This window comes from Lepidochelys kempii, chromosome 16 (assembly GCF_965140285.1).
Source record: "Lepidochelys kempii isolate rLepKem1 chromosome 16, rLepKem1.hap1, whole genome shotgun sequence".
NCBI lineage: Eukaryota > Metazoa > Chordata > Testudines > Cheloniidae > Lepidochelys > Lepidochelys kempii.
Window position 1 is genome coordinate 24,758,702 of NC_136395.1, and position 17,386 is coordinate 24,776,087.

A 17,386-nucleotide genomic window follows, 5' to 3' on the forward strand; every position below is an offset into this window, starting at 1 on the left:
TCAATCAGCTGGGTTTTGCAAGAGATAACCAAAAAATCCACTTACTATTTCTCATCAAAAATATGGCTTGACCAATTGTTACAACCTGCTACCCTTTAAAAGAGGGGTGGGCAAACTATGGCCTTTTAATCTGGCCCTCAAGTTCCCGGCGGGGAGCAGGGTCAGGGCCTTGCCCCGCTCCGGCGCTCCAGTCAGGGAGCGGGATCAGGGGCTTTCCGCGCAGCTCCAGGAAGCAGCAGCATGTCTCCACTCTGGTTCCTATGTGTAGGGGCAGCCAGGGGGCTCCGCACACTGCTCCCGCCCCAAGCTGCCCTCCCTCCCCTCCCATAGTTCCCGTTGGCCGGGAACTGTGGCCAATGAGAGCTGCAGGGGCAGCGCCTGAAGACTGGGCGGCATACAGAGACGCCTGGCCGTGCCTCCGTGTAGGACATGGCACTGTGTCCGGGAGCAGCTTGAGGTAAGCGCCACCTGGAGCCTGCACCCCTGGTCCCCCTCCACACACACACCCCAACCCCCTGCCCCAGCCCTGATCCCCCTCCCAGCCTCTGAATCCCTCGGTCCCAGCCTGGAACACCCTCCCACAGCCCAAACCACTCATCCCCAGCCTACCCCAGAGCCCACATCCCCAGCCAGAACCCTCACCCCCTCCTGCACTCCAACCCCATGTCCCAGCCTGGAGCCCCCTCCCACATCCTGAACTCCTCATTTCTGGCCTCACGCCAGAGCCTGCACCCCCAGCTGGAGCCCTCACCCCCTACCCCAATTTCGGGAGCATTCATGGCCCGCCATACAATTTCCATACTCAGTGGCCCTGAGGCCAAAAAGTTTGCCCACCCCTGCTTTAAAACAAACAAAAGGAAGTTTTGTTTCTCACAATGCACAGTCAACTGTGGAACTCCTTGCCAGAGGATGTTGTGAAGGCCAAGACTATAACAGGGTTCAAAAAAGAACTAGATGAGTTCATGGAGGATAGGTCCATCAATGGCTATTAGCCAGGATGGGCAGGGATGGTGTCCCTAGCCTCTGTTTGCCAGAAGCTGGGAATGGGCGACAGGGATGGATCACTTGATGATTCCCTGTTCTGTTCGTTCCCTCTGGGGCACCTGGCATTGGCCACTGTCGGAAGACTGGATACTTGGCTAGATGGACCTTTGATTTGACCCAGTATGGCGACTCTTATGTTCTACCCTCCTGGAGTTGTTATTATTATGAGTCTACCACTGAATGATACTCACTGATCCATTTGAAATGCCTGTATAAAGCTACACGGAGTATCTAAGAGATTGATCCTGCAAGATGTTTCTGCTGGAAAATATTACGTGTTTTGCTGTTTCGCACTTCCAAGTAGCTTTTTAACCCACTTAGCTATAAGAGAGATGGTAATGGTTCTTTAGAGGTAAAGGAGATCTAGAGTGTGGGTTGAGCTGTTCTAGGTACCCTAGGTGCAGCCAAGCATGGGCTTAGGCTGTATTTCATAGTATTTCATTTTGAGTTCCTTTTGTGAACAAACTGAACCCACCGAAAGAAAGTAAAGCTTTGATTGGCTACAACTCGTGAGGACAGTTTGTAACCACCTGCTCATTACACACACACATTGATATACCTTCCATTTCATTCTTGAGGAAAGGAATCTAGCAAATGCTCTGACATGGGCAACAAGAACAGAATCTTTTATAAATTTACTAGAGGATTGTTGGAAGAAGGGCACAGAGACTGGAGAACTTGGAGAAAAATCTAGATTTTACTGATATTAGAGCTGAATTGAAGAGACACCAGAGAACATGAAGGAAGACATTCTTGCAATGAGGTATGTTAGGCACCCATTGTGGGCCCACTTGCCCTGCCCAGATTTCTCTGCAATGTCTATGTGGCATGAAGAATGGTCTGCAGCTAAAGTCAGAAACCATTCTCTTAATAACTGACCCCAACCATGTTTGTACCTGGCTTTGATTTGCCACATCACTCCTCGGTCTTTCTGAACGGATTCTGAATGAGCCAGGTCAGCGTGCAACTAGCCTTCACGCCTATGGCCAATGAGACGATCCCACATGCCAAAGGCAGACAACATCACACATCACTGACGAATGCCCTGACAAGATTTGATGGTGGTCTGAGGGCTCTGTACTTCGCCAGTGAGGCTGCTGCAAAATGGCTTTGCAAGTTCAACATTCAAGGACAAGGAGAAGAAGAATAATAATTATGGAATAATCTTTCAGAAGAATATCTGTCTGTCATTTATAGTGAAACGTTTATACTATGCTCGTCACCAAGGTATCTAAATCGAGGCTTTATTCAACAGTAAAAAACACACTGTAGTGAACAATCCTGCACTGGCCTGTGGATGGAGCAGATGCCCCACAGTCTTTTCTATCTATATAACTCTATTTGTTTTTATTCATTCTTGACTGCTAAGGGCATCTGCATGGAAAGAGGATCTCTGTATTTCAAGAGTGCATTTGCTCCTGCTGCTTATTTATTTTGTCATAGTCAATGAAAGACAGAAAATGGGATATGTGTACCATAACTGGAACATGTACAGCCATTAAAAAACAATGAAAATGACAAAATAAAAGTATATGAAAAAATAAATTGAATTCCTTGCCACTGCAAGTTGCAATTTCCTGATGCAAATCATTAGTGCACAGTGTAACAGTGAGCAGCATTTGGAAAGCCTCCCTCCTGGCTGGGAACAGCAGGGTATACACCCAAAGCTAGGGACATCACCCTTCTTCAATATCTCCTCTTCACAATGTCTCAATCCAAACACACTCACATTCCTCTGGTTTACTAGAAATTAAACAAGTAGATCTGGACTATGAAAAATACTAACATTTGTTAGAGACCATCAACTGGCAGTGGAATAAAGGCCCAAGTGTTCCGACTGAATAAAGCTTTGGACCACAGGTCAGTCTATGCCCATCTTCTTTTAAGGATCTTACCCTTCTAAAAAAGCTAAACACGTATCTAAATAACAAGTATTGTAAAAGGAAATTACCTTTGTCTCCAATGCTATTACTTTCCTCATTTGTGATATCTGAATTATGTTTGCTACAATGTCCCAGAACTTACTTTTCCACATACAAATATGGGAGGAAAAAATAACTCTTCAATAATGTCTGTCCCCAACAGATTCAATCCACAATGCCAGCTGAACTGAGTGACAAGCCTAACCACTTCAGAACTGCCGTTTGTATAAGCAAAGATCCAGATTGACATTTAGCTGGATGTTTTCAAAGCAGCACAGGCAGGTACACAATCATTTTATCTGGAGCTTAATTCTTCAAAACAGCAGGCAGGAGTTTCCCAAAAGGGTGAGAGGACAGGTCAACGTCAGCACCAGGAGGTGTAATAGACTCCCTTACTCTGAACACCCACTTGTACTCTAGATTCCCTCCAACCTTCTCACACCTGCTCCATCCAAGTATAAGGGAGTCTCAGTTGCTCAAACATGCATACTGAAGAGCTGGAAAATGGAGCAAGAGGGAACAAGTTAAAGCAAAATGGAGGCTTTAAAAAAATAAACTAAACTAAGCTCTACGAATAAATTCTAGATTCCTGTTTAACTATTTTAGGAAGCCAGTCATACGAAACTAGAGTCCTTCTGCTCTTCCAGTTTGTTCCCCAGCCAAACGGATAATCCTCTATTTGTGGCATCACAACAGTTTTCACGACAGCTAATGCCACTGTCACAGAAAGCAAGTACACCATCATCCAGTTGCATAAAAAGGGTACTTAATAAATGCTGACGTACACTGTTCTTATGTGCATAGTGAGACAGTGATTTAGGTGAGATAAATACACTTAGATATTCCCCATTTTACCAGAAGAAAAAAAAATATGGGGCTTGCCAGATATTAGCATAATTCACTCAAACTGCTGACTCATGTAGCACATTTCAAGAGATGGACACTGTGAAAACGAATTAAGACAGAGTATATTATGTTTATTTCCCCACTCTGTTCTGTTTTGGGAGGTACAAGTTAGAGTATCCGTGTTGCCAGAATATAGTGCAACTATATGGCTCCTGCAGATTATATCTACTGTATTTTCAGAGAAGGAAATATGATCAAAAAATTCATTTATAATGAGGCAGAATTTAAAACAAAAAGTGCCTACAGAGAGAGGCTTGTTAGTAACTACAAAACACTAAATCCACCAGCCAAATAGCTTCGGAAACTCAGCTGTATCCAATGCCAAAGGAAGATAAACACAGACAGATTACCAGAGTGTCCTTTCATTTTGAAGAGCTTTTGATACTGAATGCTAAATTTTGAAAAACATTCCACTCAGTAACAATTCTGTTCATAATATTTGAGCAATTTCTTCTTCCCTCATTTACATCAAAGGATACTGGTATGAAAAAAATACCCAAGATTTTATTTTTGAGCCCTTCTGCTCAAGCTGCTTGTTCCTTTAAAGAGACAATCCCCAATTTAAGGAATGACAATTTCTACAGCTGCCAATGGCAATGTCACCTATTAGCCATTTCCTTTTCTTTTCTTGTTAAATACCAAGACAAACTGCAAAAAATGGGAACTCTCTTCTTGTTCCTATTAACAAGAATTCAGGTAGGGTGTCCCCCAGTCCTACGCTTGTGACACCACAGTTCACTACCATGCAAACAAGTGTGTTCTCTAATACTGGATGAAGCGATCACTAAAGGAATCAGAGCAATAGACTGATTATAAAAGAAGAAAGCTTTTGTATTATGCACATGTATTTATTTCAGTAATCAGCAATGACAAGAAGGAAAATACAGAAGGGTGTGCAGCTGTTCAGCAGGATTTGGGGGAAAATGTTTTCTCTGGTCTTAACTATTCTATCACATAAACACAAGACTAGCAGTGCTATTGGATAGGTCTGGGAGATCTTAAATCCTTTACTACTAACCTTATAAATGTTCTGAAACCTGTTGGTCCCAACTTCATTGTCCCTTTTACTCCAAGGAATCGGATAAACAATGCAGCCATTCTGTCCACCAGTCGCAGATAGTTGAACTGTTTGGCATACTTTGGAAACACTTGCTTGAGACAAAGGGAGGGTAAGCTGGCTTCAGGATTTTTGCTGATATCATGTTCCAATTGGTCTGTTGATCCTGGTTCCAATAGGTCGTCTTTTGTGTCTGATGAATTCTCAGACAGTTGAGATCTGTAGCACAAACAGTAACTGTACCTTGTGAGACACTGTATCAGTCCACTATGATTCTGTCAGCATCTTTATCATTAAAACCTATTTCCAGGGATTTAAAATTCATTCTGGGCTGGAAAAAACCATACAAGCAACTTTGTTCAAAATTAGAAGATTAAAAAACACTCAGCTGAGCTGTCTAAGTTTCAAGAAGGAAAAAAGGATTTCTGGTTTCGGAGACCTTTATACTCATATTACTAGATGAGTGGGTAAAGAGAGATGGGCCAGTTTTCAAAATCTGCTGCCTAAAGTTAGGCACCTAAATTCATATTTAAGCACAAAACTAAATGTCCTGATTCTGAGAGCTACAGAGTGTCCATAAGTCCCATGTAAATGAAAGGGAGTTTGGGGTTCTCAGCACCTCTGACAATCAGACAACTTTTATGTAGGTTTGAACATTCAAGGCTGTATTTCATTTCCTTTTTTAATTTTAAAGTGAATTTCCACATTTGTCAAAATGCTGGATTAACAGCTCTGAGAATGTCAGCCCTGCATTCATCCAAAGACCAGGGACAGCATGAGCAGTGGCAGAGCAAGCTTCCCAACACGCTCCACTGATGTGCTTCCACCTGGACATGGAGGACTCACTTCTAGGGTGAACTGCTTTTTCACTCTCAATGCCAGTTCAGTCTGTCATTTCTGCACAATCTGCCATCAACAATGCCAATGGAGATGGTGGTTTTTGTGACATGGACCCTGGCCAAGGCAGAAAAGCCAAAGCAGGGACTGCTGGACTTTCAGGAAACTCTCTACAGTTTTGGGTGGACTCTCTCTGGCATGTGCTGTTTAGCTGTTTGCTCCAACCCTCTCCCTCCCTCAGTCTCATTGCCTCAGCAGCACTCTTTTTATCCTCTTCTCCACTTCTTAGCCCCCCTAATCCCCTTCCCTTCAGCTGATCCCCTCTGAACTAACTCCCCACACATCCCCAAAAAATCATGGAACTAACATGACGTTTGCTGCCATCAAATTATTCACTCCACTCGTGTGTTATCCCTTTCCCCTACCCTGCATTGGTCTTGTCTATTTAAATGTAAGCTCCTGGGGCAGGGTCTGTCTTTGTGTTTTAGGTTTGTATAGCGCCTATCAAAATAGGGTCCTGGCCCATGACTAGGCCTCCAAGGTACTACAGAAATACATATAATAAATCATAATAATAAAATGCTGAACCAGTACCCAGCATGACATGATGGGTCATGATGTGGATGGAGGATGAGCTGAAGCTGAAGTCCAGACAATTTCTGGTTTCAGAGTAACAGCCGTGTTAGTCTGTATTCGCAAAAAGAAAAGGAGTACTTGTGGCACCCTAGCGACTAACCAATTTATTTGAGCATGAGCTTTCGTGAGCTATAGCTCACTTCATCGGATGCATACTGTATGCATCCGATGAAGTGAGCTGTAGCTCACGAAAGCTCATGCTCAAATAAATTGGTTAGTCGCTAAGGTGCCACAAGTACTCCTTTCCTTTAGACAATTTCTGGTTATTGAGATCCTATGACACTTTTTGAAAGAGTGATGTTATTAGCCTAGGTTTTCTGGGCACAGTCTGTTTTGGTTAAGAAGATCCCGCCTATTGAAAATGAAAATACAATATTCTTCTTCACTTCTATTCCTAAACTATGATGTGATGGTGCTGTGAGCTGTTAACATCTGCTACCTTTCACCCTAGAGTTAGGTGAATTGATTCCCATGGATAGTTATGCAAAGCATTTGAAGGGTGAAAGGGGCTAGATAAGAATGATCCTCTATTGTCAATATGGTTACCAGGGAATCTACAAAACAGCCAGGAACACAACTTTAATACCAGTTACCTCTGGCACCCAAAGTTGTTATTTGGAGGCAGAGATGATTAAGGTCTGGGAAGAAGAACAGAGCTCTGGTCTCTTTTGTCTGCCTCAGTTTCACTTCATTGTCACTATGTGAATGATCCAACAAAGGATTCCATTCTACGGCATTGTAAGTCCCACCGCTATCATGTCAGTGCAAACTTTCCCACTTCTGGGTGTACATATACCAGGTGTCCTTCACAGCAATCTCATTTCCCCCAGCTCACTGTGGTAGGCTTCCATCCAATACCTCAACCTTTCTGAGTCTCATTTTTGTATTCCTTGTTACCTGCCTATGTTTATCCTAACAGCTCAGAAATATTTCTAATTATTTGTGAAAAGTACTTAATTGGGTAGACAATGCAGGACTAATGTCACAAATCACCAAAGGAAATGAAACCCCACACAGAAAAAAAATTCATGAGTTCTAAATTAATTAACTTTCTTGGACTAAAACAGTTCAATCCACCTATTATCATAATGTATTCTCTACTTCAGTTTTCCATGGTCACAAACAGAATGAAAATGTGATTTATAACATAAATTATATCTTTTTCTTAATGCAGAAACATTATTATATAATCCATCTGAACACTCTTGTGCTACAAATCATTTTATTATTGCAATATCTGATATCCCAAAGTACATGGCATCAAACTGAGATAAGAAGAGCGAACAATTACATCCTTCCCCAGTTTTCACAAGCAGAAGATTATTCAATCTTTAGGCAACACTTTTCCTATAATACCTTAACATTTAAATGAGGTCTTCTTTAGTTCCATTTACATAGTATGTTTGCATACAGTAATATGCATTGATTTACAAGATGAATCCAGTTTATGTTCTTTAAAAAGATCAGGTCTCTATAAATAGATTGGCTCAGTTATTTTAATGTCAGCCAGTGATTCATCTATTATTGTTACAAACTTTCAAAATTATACAGTGTGAAGATAACAATATTTTAGACCCGCTTTAGCGCTTCACTACTTCAAATTACAAGATGCTCAGTCAGTAACTGCCAATCTAGGCCCTTTCCAAGTTTATAGAAAACAGAAACATCTTCGTATCTGGATGCCCTCCAGAATCTAGAGGAGTTGTTTCATTTACAAGCAAGATCCCTATATATTAAGGTACACAGGGAGAGATTACATGGAATTTGGCCAACTTATGCCTGTGACTTTATTTAAATAATCACACACACAAAATACAGATATGTTTAAATTTTCTTATATCTCTGCATGCACTTAACGTCACTTCAGTAAATTACGAGGCAGAGAGCTCTAATGAACTAAAAGAACGGTGCTGGGTGCACCCAGCTACTGAGTTCTAATTGTGTCTCTGCCAACGACAATGTTATGTGGCATTCAACAAATTGGTTAACCTCTAAAAGTCCCAGTTTCCTTATCTGGTGAGGGGGGGAAAAGGTAGGTTGGGGTGACAATATTTAATTACCTCCCTCAATGGAGTGTTTGTGAGGATTAATTAATTAATTAATGAACGTTTGAACACTTTGAAAACACAAAGCTCTACCTAAATGCTAAGTGCTAGCCAGCTACTCATACCACTGCCAGCACAGTGATAGCAGAGAGCTCCCATCTCCACAATACGCTATTTTTCCCACTTGCTTATATTTAATTTCTCACCCATTTTGTCCTAACATAGGAAAGAACAATTCCTCCTTGGCTGCCTGTCTGATGAATACCTCAGGGAATTCCCTCCTCCGATCTCGCACTGGCACAGTCCTTTTACTGCCTCGCTCAAAGCAGGACGCGACGGTGCTAATAATGCTGGTAATCAGTCTATAGTAGCACTCGCGAGACCAATGCAGGAAGAACGCCTCAAAATTCTCAGTGTAGACAAGACCCTTGCAGACAACCTACAAGCTCAGGCTCCAGTTCCAAGAGCAAAATGTTTGTATCAGAGGGCAAATTAAGGTGTTAAAAATGTTTCTTAAAAGCAACACTTTCTCACATATTTAAGTCAAAGAGAAGAGGTATTTTATGAACCATTAAAAAACCCCTCACCTTTGTGCAAAGAAAACACACAAGAAATTCCTGCCCATCAAATACTTTTCCCAAAAAGTGGTAAGAACCTTTAAGCAGGCACTTAAATGAAAATCTCATCTCTGCCCTAACTATGGGTATCCTGTCAGCACAGCTGAACTACATACTGTACTGTACATCTTAGCCTCCTCGTGGCCAGCCTGACCATGGCATGTCTGGAGAATGCAGCCAATTGAAACCCTGCATATTTGCATTAAGGGCATGCAATTCACCCAGCTTCTGCCCTAGACTTAAAGCCAGCAGGAGAAAAGCAGAGGAGTAAACCTATGAGTATAAGCAACAGAAGCCTGATCATTTGCGTGAGCAGAAGAAAACTCTATCTCCAGGTGTCAAATCCTCCCCCACAAAATGTGCTACACAGATGACTATTCTGCCTGAAGTTTGCCACAGGTCTGTCTGAGGCCTCCGTCTGTTTTAGCACGGGGCATCTGGGGTCATTTTACATGCAGAGTCAAAAATAAAGGCAAACTAGCACAGAAATCCTCATATTTATATAAGAATTATAATCTCATTATTACTCGTCATTATAGCTACAGGTATATAGGAGCTAGGTATTAATTATATCATGCCCATGACATATTTCAAGCTTCAGCTGCTTTTTGTTTAAGTCCTCCTTAAACAATTTTTCTTCTTACAAGGGGCAAATGCATTCAAATCTTCCCTTAAAACACCTTGTGTTTTCACTGATAATTCACCAAAAACAAAGAAAAATATCCAGAAGTCAAAATCTGCACCACCTTCAAACCTGGGCTTCTACCCTGCCAACCAGTGAATTGTGCATGGGCTAAATTATCACTGGTGTAATCCAAATGACATTATTGTGAAAACAAGAGTCATACTAGAAAAAGTTTAGGAAGTTTAACTTTAGGATTCCTATTAGATTCTTATTAATGATAGTGCTCAGAAGCTTCAGTCAGGTCATGTGCTAAGTGAGACAGCAATACATATGAACATATGGTCCCTCTTCCAAGGAGCATACTATCTAAGAAAAATATTCACATACAGTACAGTACATGTATCAGCTTCAACACCATATTAAAAAAGACAATGTGTGGGCAGTGCTGTTATTTTTTCCTCAAAATCTCTTGCATACACTGTCACAATATATTATTGTGCAGATCAAGGGACATGATCGTTCCCCTCTATTCGACACTGGTGAGGCCTCATCTGGAGTACTGTGTCCAGTTTTGGGCCCCACACTACAAGAAGGATGTGGAAAAATTGGAAAATGTCCAGCGGAGGGCAACAAAAATGATTAGGGGACTGGAACACATGACTTATGAGGAGAGGCTGAGGAAACTGGGATTGTTTAGTCTGCGGAAGAGAAGAAAGAGGGGGATTTGATAGCTGCTTTCAACTACCTGAAAGGGGGTTCCAAAGAGGATGGATCTAGACTGTTCTCAGTGGTAGCAGATGACAGAACGAGGAGTAATGGTCTCAAGTTGCAGTGGGGGAGGTTTAGGTTGGATATCAGGAAAAACTTTTTCACTAGGAGGGTGGTGAAACACTGGAACGGGTTACTTAGGGAGGTGGTGGAATCTCCTTCCTTAGAAGTTTTTAAGGTCAGGCTTGTCAAAGCCCTGCCTGTGATGATTTAGTTGGGGATTGGTCCTGCTTTGAGCAGGGGGTTGGACTAGATGACCTCCTGAGGTCCCTTCCAACCCTGATATTCTATGATTGTATCTTTCTTGTTATTGCCCAGTTTCCTAAACAAAAGCTGAGACAGATAATGATGTTCTCAAATAAATGTTACGTGTTTATTCAGCATGATCAATTTTTACGTTTTTTCCTCCTTTTGGCGTTTTTGGATATAACTGAAGGTTGCTATCATTATAAGTTCAGAAAGTCTAAAAACTGATGGTAATTACTTGGCACCTACTAAGCATACTCAAGTTTTCATCTTCTTTCCAATAGTTTTTTTTAAGTGCCCAGTATCAAGAATAAGTTAAATTCACACTAGGGTTCTAAGAAATTACTGCTTTTAGTACACTGATCTTTTGTGTTCCTGACTAGATTTAGTGCACCTCAAAAGTTCAGTTCAAGTACCGAATAACAATCAACACAGCCATTAGCCACCTACAGCACCACAAAAATGATCAAGTCAGACATACAGTAAATCTGTACCGCAACATATTCAAATGGTTTCAGAAATGGAGCAGATTTCCTTAGCCCTGTTGCAGCCATTATGTGCTCACAGTCAACCTTAACACACCTGTCCCTATGTAATTATTTCCCTTCCTCTTCTTTTCTGCTAACTTTTCCCGAAAGATGTGACTCAATTGGCAAATCACATTTTGCCCTCTTTCGTTGAACTCCTTTCTGTTCTAGAGCTTTTTAAAAAGTTCCTAGTAAAGTCTCAGTGGCTTCTGTGTCACACAAACTGCATCATCAGAAGTCATGCTCAAAGTGGAAACAGCTCTTTCCAAAGTAAGAACGTAAACCAAAAGCACCACCACTCACTGCATGTATTCAAACTGCTATAAAAAATATTGGGTGAAATTTTCAAAAGTGCCTACATGACTTAGGAGCCTACGTTCCATTTACCTTCCCTTTGGAAAATAGGACTTAGGCTCCTAAGTCATCATGGCTTTTTTGGAAATGTTGCCAATTATCTAATTAATCCTCATACCACCACAGTGAGTTATGTAAAACTCATCCCAATTTTACTAATGGGGACTGAGACACAGAGATTAAGGGTGGAATTTTCAAAAATACTTAGCGTTGGCGTAACTGTCCTCCCACTGAAGTCCATAGTAAAACTCACAGAGATTTCAATGGAAGCAGAGTTAGGCCAACACTGAGCATTTTGGAAAAGCCCACCTTAAGTGCCTTAACCAAGTCAACAAGGTGAGCCAGTGGCAGAGATGCAGGTTAAAACTAGGGAGTTCCCATCTTCCAGACTCCTCCTTAGTCCACTAGACAATACTACTATCTAACCTGCTCACCAGGGCATACTTAAAAATTATTTCAATGCACCAGTCTGAATATTTTCTCTCTAAGGATTGCACTAATGTCATATGACAGGATGATATGCCTATTGTATTTATATAGTGTATGCATTTTAAATCTGTTGTAAAAAATGAGGCAACTCCCAGTATATTACATGTATGAATGAGGATGAACTACCACCATCAAAACAGAGCCCATCTTTGTGTGTCATTGAATGACATGATCGGGTCCCTAAAGTATAATACATATCTAGAGAAGAGTTAAGTAATTTTAGCTCTCATCCCTATTAAAGTGCATGTGCCACATACATAATAACAAATATAAAGATGGGGGTTAGATAACCAGTGTTAGACGTAACAATGGGCCCAAAAGTGCTACCAGAACTAAAACTGCGCAACTAACTAGTAATACGGTACAACACTTTTTGCTCCTAGTGATGTATGTGCACATTTATGGCAACTTTCCTTGCAGGAAAACCGGTTGCACTAATCTACTTTATATATAACCAAAAATGAAAAAATATAATTACTAAGATCACGTCTATTTTCTAAACATTTTTAGGGACAAATTTTCAAACCAGCTTCAAGTTGGCCTCTGAATTTATGCACACATTTTACACTTGCAAATGTCTGAGCTGCGAAAGACAGCATCCAACTGCAAAAGCTAAATAGCTGAGCATCCACATTAGACAGTGCAGTCAATTGCAATCACAAAGTGAAAATTTGTCCCTAATGGTTTCCAGAAACAACACTTAGTTGCCAATCACTGGCTCGTGGTACTTTTCTTTCACTTTGTAAATGTAAACATCTTGTTAGAAGAAACTATAGAGTATACTTTGTACTTTCAATGAGTTCACAGTAGTTCTTCATATCAAACATTTGTGTCTAGCCTCTCCTAGTGCCTAGTAATTGTAAATGCCAGGCCATTGCCTGCTCTCATGAGACTATCATGCTAGGTTACACAAAGCATCTGTTTTTGGAACAAGACTGTTTTGTGAAAACTCTAGAGATAATGGTCTGTTTTTTGTATATATGCAACCACAACGTGTTCACTGAAGCTGAATATTTCTATATGTGACCAATTTCTTAAGAGACACAGGACTCAAAAATTCTAACGAAGTACACTATAATGAAGTGCACTCCTATATGTTCCTCATATTCTCTCTGTAATACCAGAATCTACAGCAGTTAAATTGTTCCTTGAACTTAGTGCCTGTAGAGATTGTGCTTAATCCTGCAAGGCGGTTCTTTTCAAAATTTCATACATATGGATCTTCCCATCTGCTAGATGGTAACCTGCAATTTCTCATCAGCAAGTTATTCATCTCCTGTTGGCTACTGTAAAATTGACTGGAATAGGTGTGCTGACACACATACCAACAATCCTCCTTCCTATGTAGCACAGATGCTGTGGATTCTATTAAATCTGAGAGAAGTTGTGATATAAAAGACAAGGATAAGATTCCCATCATCAAATAAATAGGGACAATGTACCAATATGGTTAATAAACAGGCTTTGTACATAGTCTTGTGAATATCAATAAGCAGATATAATGAAGAAAGAATAGTGAGCTCCATCAAATAAGAATTCCAAAAATGTAAGCTTGTCAACTAGGTGATCCCACTGACAGTCCCAAATATAACGAGAAATGTTATAACACTCTCTGGTGTACTCATTGTAGACAAGGGACCAAGCAAAAAGACTCAAGATTCCCTGAACGAGCCAGAAGAGTTCCATCACAAAAGAAAAGCTACAGTTATTTCCAGAATTCCCACCACATTGGGATTCTAATTGCTGGCACAACTTAGAAGAGTTGTTCTCCACAGCAATATCCAAAACTGTAAAATTAAGTGAATAAAATTTAAATAATAATAAAAAAATAGTGAAAACAAAGCTTTTTTTCTGGCTGGTGCTGGAGGAATAGCTGGCAGGAGATTGCTATTGTCTGTCCAGCAAGCGGCACAGCAGATAAGGATAATGTTATATTTGTTTTCAATTAAGTAAAGCAAAAATTATCACTAGCTCTCTTCTCTTACATGGAAGATCTGGTGGTGGTTGCACAGAACACGGCATACTCTGCAGTTGCCAAAGAGCATACATAAATGTACGCAAGAAACAGAAGAGATATATTCTATACAGGTTTACTATTTTCTGTTAAAATATTTCTTCAGGAATTTAATAATCCCAAATTTTGATTTTATTGCAACTGGGCCTCAAACTAAACTTTTGCTACTCCAAAACCAAAACAAACGGCTGTACTTGGCTTACAACAGTCATAATTTTGCTTTCATTTTAGCCCAGTCTTTATGGCTTCCAGTGAACTTTTGCTGTTCTGAAAACACTGCATACTTTTTAACGGCAAATTCAAGATTATCTCGAACTGTACATTAATCTGTTAGTGTGGCCAATTATATTTTCAGTTTAGCAGTATTAAAGTTTGGTTTTGTTGCCATTTCAGTGGCTGTGCTAGCTGCTAGCTCTTTACATTTAATTTTCAGAGGGAATCCTCAGGAGCCAGTTGTTAGACTGATCAACTGTGGGAGAAATCAACTATGCCAATGCTTATTGGTTTGTGTGGGTGGCTGACTTCATATGCGGTGTAGCTGAAGCATTGCTCATCATATCTCCATGGTTAAGAAAAAGAGGTACGGCCTGCTGAGACCACAGCTCCCATCGTACAATCTTGAGCTGAAAGCCCATACCTCCTTATTAAAAATTATGGCAACCGTATGCCCCATTTTATGGAAACTCGGGTGTGGCCCTCAGTTTTATAATCAAAGGCCTGATCCTGTCAGGCGCAAAGTCCATCCTGAGAATTTTGTGACTAATACGTCAATTTCAACTTATTTTCTTTTACAAAACAATAAATCTGGACGATCAAACAGCTCCAAATTTAACTTTTGGAGTAGAAAGTGAATTAAAAGTGGCTGAAAGGACCACAAACTGCACTGAAATGGGAGTCCCTGGGAATTCCATGGAAAGGTGACAGTTTAAAACTGGCATTTTTCAGCGCTTCACTCTGCAAGCCCATTTCCAAAGGTTATCTTAAAAGTTAATGGGCGAGAACATGAAAACCATAAGCGGCACAGGCCCAGAATATTGTGTGCATTTCAACATTGCCAATTGGTGCATGATGATGACATCACAAAAACCCAATTAGCCAATCAGAATGTGGTTTTGGGAAAGCTGAGTCCCCAGCTGATCTCTAATACCACTTCAAAAAAAGAAAAGGAGTACTTGTGGCACCTTAGAGACTAACCAATTTATTTGAGCATAAGCTTTATTTGAGCATAAGTGAGCTGTAGCTCACGAAAGCTTATGCTCAAATAAATTGGTTAGTCTCTAAGGTGCCACAAGTACTCCTTTTCTTTTTGCGAATACAGACTAACACGGCTGTTACTCTGAGTACCACTTCAGTTACTATTGTAATAACATCCTGTTGAGTTTATCACTTGCATACATAACATATACTCTGTCTCTCTCTGGGTTAAAAAAGATGTACAGTTTAGCTAAAAAATTTACTGGCTATCCAAGAAGTCGACAATTACATAAAGTCACATGCTGTTTACTAACTATGCTGTTTATGAACACCGGTGGAGTAATTTCATTTTGTGCCATTAGTAAGTTAAGGTATCTGTTAACTGGGAAATTTAATCACCAGAGTGCTTCCCTCTCTTCTGTATTAGCTGAAGACATCCATGCTGTACACGGCATTCTGGACACTTGCAGGGAGGAGAGTTACAAAGGCACAACTGGGAATAAGGCAATCAACTTCCAGTGAACACCTAGCTGTCCTTTGTGCTTCCGATATTCTCCTCTCCGGTCTGTTACTGCCTCTCACTGCTCACATTTTTCCCACCCCAGGGACTCAGTCAAGTAAGCTTAGTGCTATTGCCATTATAACCGATGATGGCCACATTATGGATCATCTTTGTCCTGTTTCCTGTAGCATAGGGACAGAAACTTTAGATGCGTACTAACTGATCGTATCTACTGGTAAAAGAAAAAAGTTGCAGGTTATCGCACATACTCTTAGCCCTTTAAGTGTGACCACATCTCCTCATCACTAGAATACCTGACTATTGCAAACTTTGAAAACTGAAGATTTGATTGTGGCAATCTGCTTGAGACTGGAGGAAATCTTTGCTTTGAGTCCATACAGGTATCTGGAAGGTTGAAATTAAAAAGTATACAGAGGCTATTAATGTATCAAATGCAAACAGTCATTTTTCAGAGCTAATGAAGCCCAGGTGTCCAACCTTTGTACACTGAGGGCACATTGGCAGTTTGCCAGCAGCCTGAGGCTTGTGCCTAATATATATGAATACAGACAATTTTAAAATCATAAATATTACACACAACCACAGTATTTTGCTTATATTTTTATCTTCCTTAAGAAATTATTTGCCCCTATGTTGTTTGCATTCTTTACACCAAAAGTCTGCAGCTTTGACTTCAGCTTGTAGCTACAGGAGAGGATGGACAATTCATATAATCTACTTTGGGGGTTTGTTTTTTCCTACATAAATATTACAGTTTTGAAATTAACCTTTTCAATTCTCATTTTCAAGATTTTGATCCAGGACATTTGTCTAAGTTTTATGGAATCTCTAGTATGAAGCTAGAGCTAATCTTTATCCAGCGTAATCAAACTATCTGCTTGCTCCTTAACCAGTTGCCAGTGGGATACTGAAAATGAATACATGTCCGTGTGGCTCCAGAAGAATCCAAGATAGCTATGGGAACACCTATCTTCAAGCAAGCATGCACTGATCATGGGTTCTTTTCAAACAATTTCAAGGATTTCACCTTTGACAAGCAATTTAATATTCATATCAAAAGTGATTGAGAAGGTAGTGGTTCCCATTTGGCCCCTAATTCAGAGGAAAAAAAACGGTTACCTACCTTTCATAACTGTTATTCTTCAAGATGTCCATTGCATTCTAGGTGTGTGTGCGCCCATGTGCGCGGTGGTCGGAGAGTTTTGCCTTAGCGCTATTTGTAGGGCCGGCTGTGGCGCCCCCTTGAGTGCCATGCTCATGCATTGGTATGTCAGGCACTGTCCCTGCGTTTCTTGCTGGCAACTCTGACAGAAGGGCAGGAGGGCAGGTAATGGAATGGACATGAGTAACACATCTCAAAGAACAACGGTTACAAGAGATAGGTAACTGTTTTTTCTTCTTCGAGTGCTTGCTCATGTCAATTCTATTCTAGGTGATTCACAAGCAGTATCAATGGAGGTGGACTCAGAGTTCACAGTCTTGCAGCTTGCAGCACTGCTTTGCCAAAGCCAACATCATCGAGCTTGCTGAGTCAGTGCATAAGGGGACAGATGACCAGGTAGCAGCCCTACAGGTCTTTGGA

The 17,386-nt window shown here is 40.7% G+C and overlaps 1 protein-coding gene across 4 annotated transcripts in view; it reads right to left on the reverse strand.

Moving 5' to 3' along the window:
• The window catches only part of TTLL11 (tubulin tyrosine ligase like 11), a 118,001-nt gene that overhangs the window by 19,996 nt on the left and 80,619 nt on the right, over nt 1–17,386 (reverse strand). For 2 of the 4 annotated variants that reach the window (XM_073314934.2, XM_073314936.2), the window contains one exon: nt 4,891–5,148. In XM_073314934.2, the coding sequence (XP_073171035.1) occupies nt 4,891–5,148 (258 nt within the window). Of the gene's footprint in view, nt 1–4,890; nt 5,167–16,097; nt 16,221–17,386 lie in introns of all 4 variants that reach the window. The other 2 variants (XM_073314937.2, XM_073314935.1) reach the window with 2 other exon arrangements.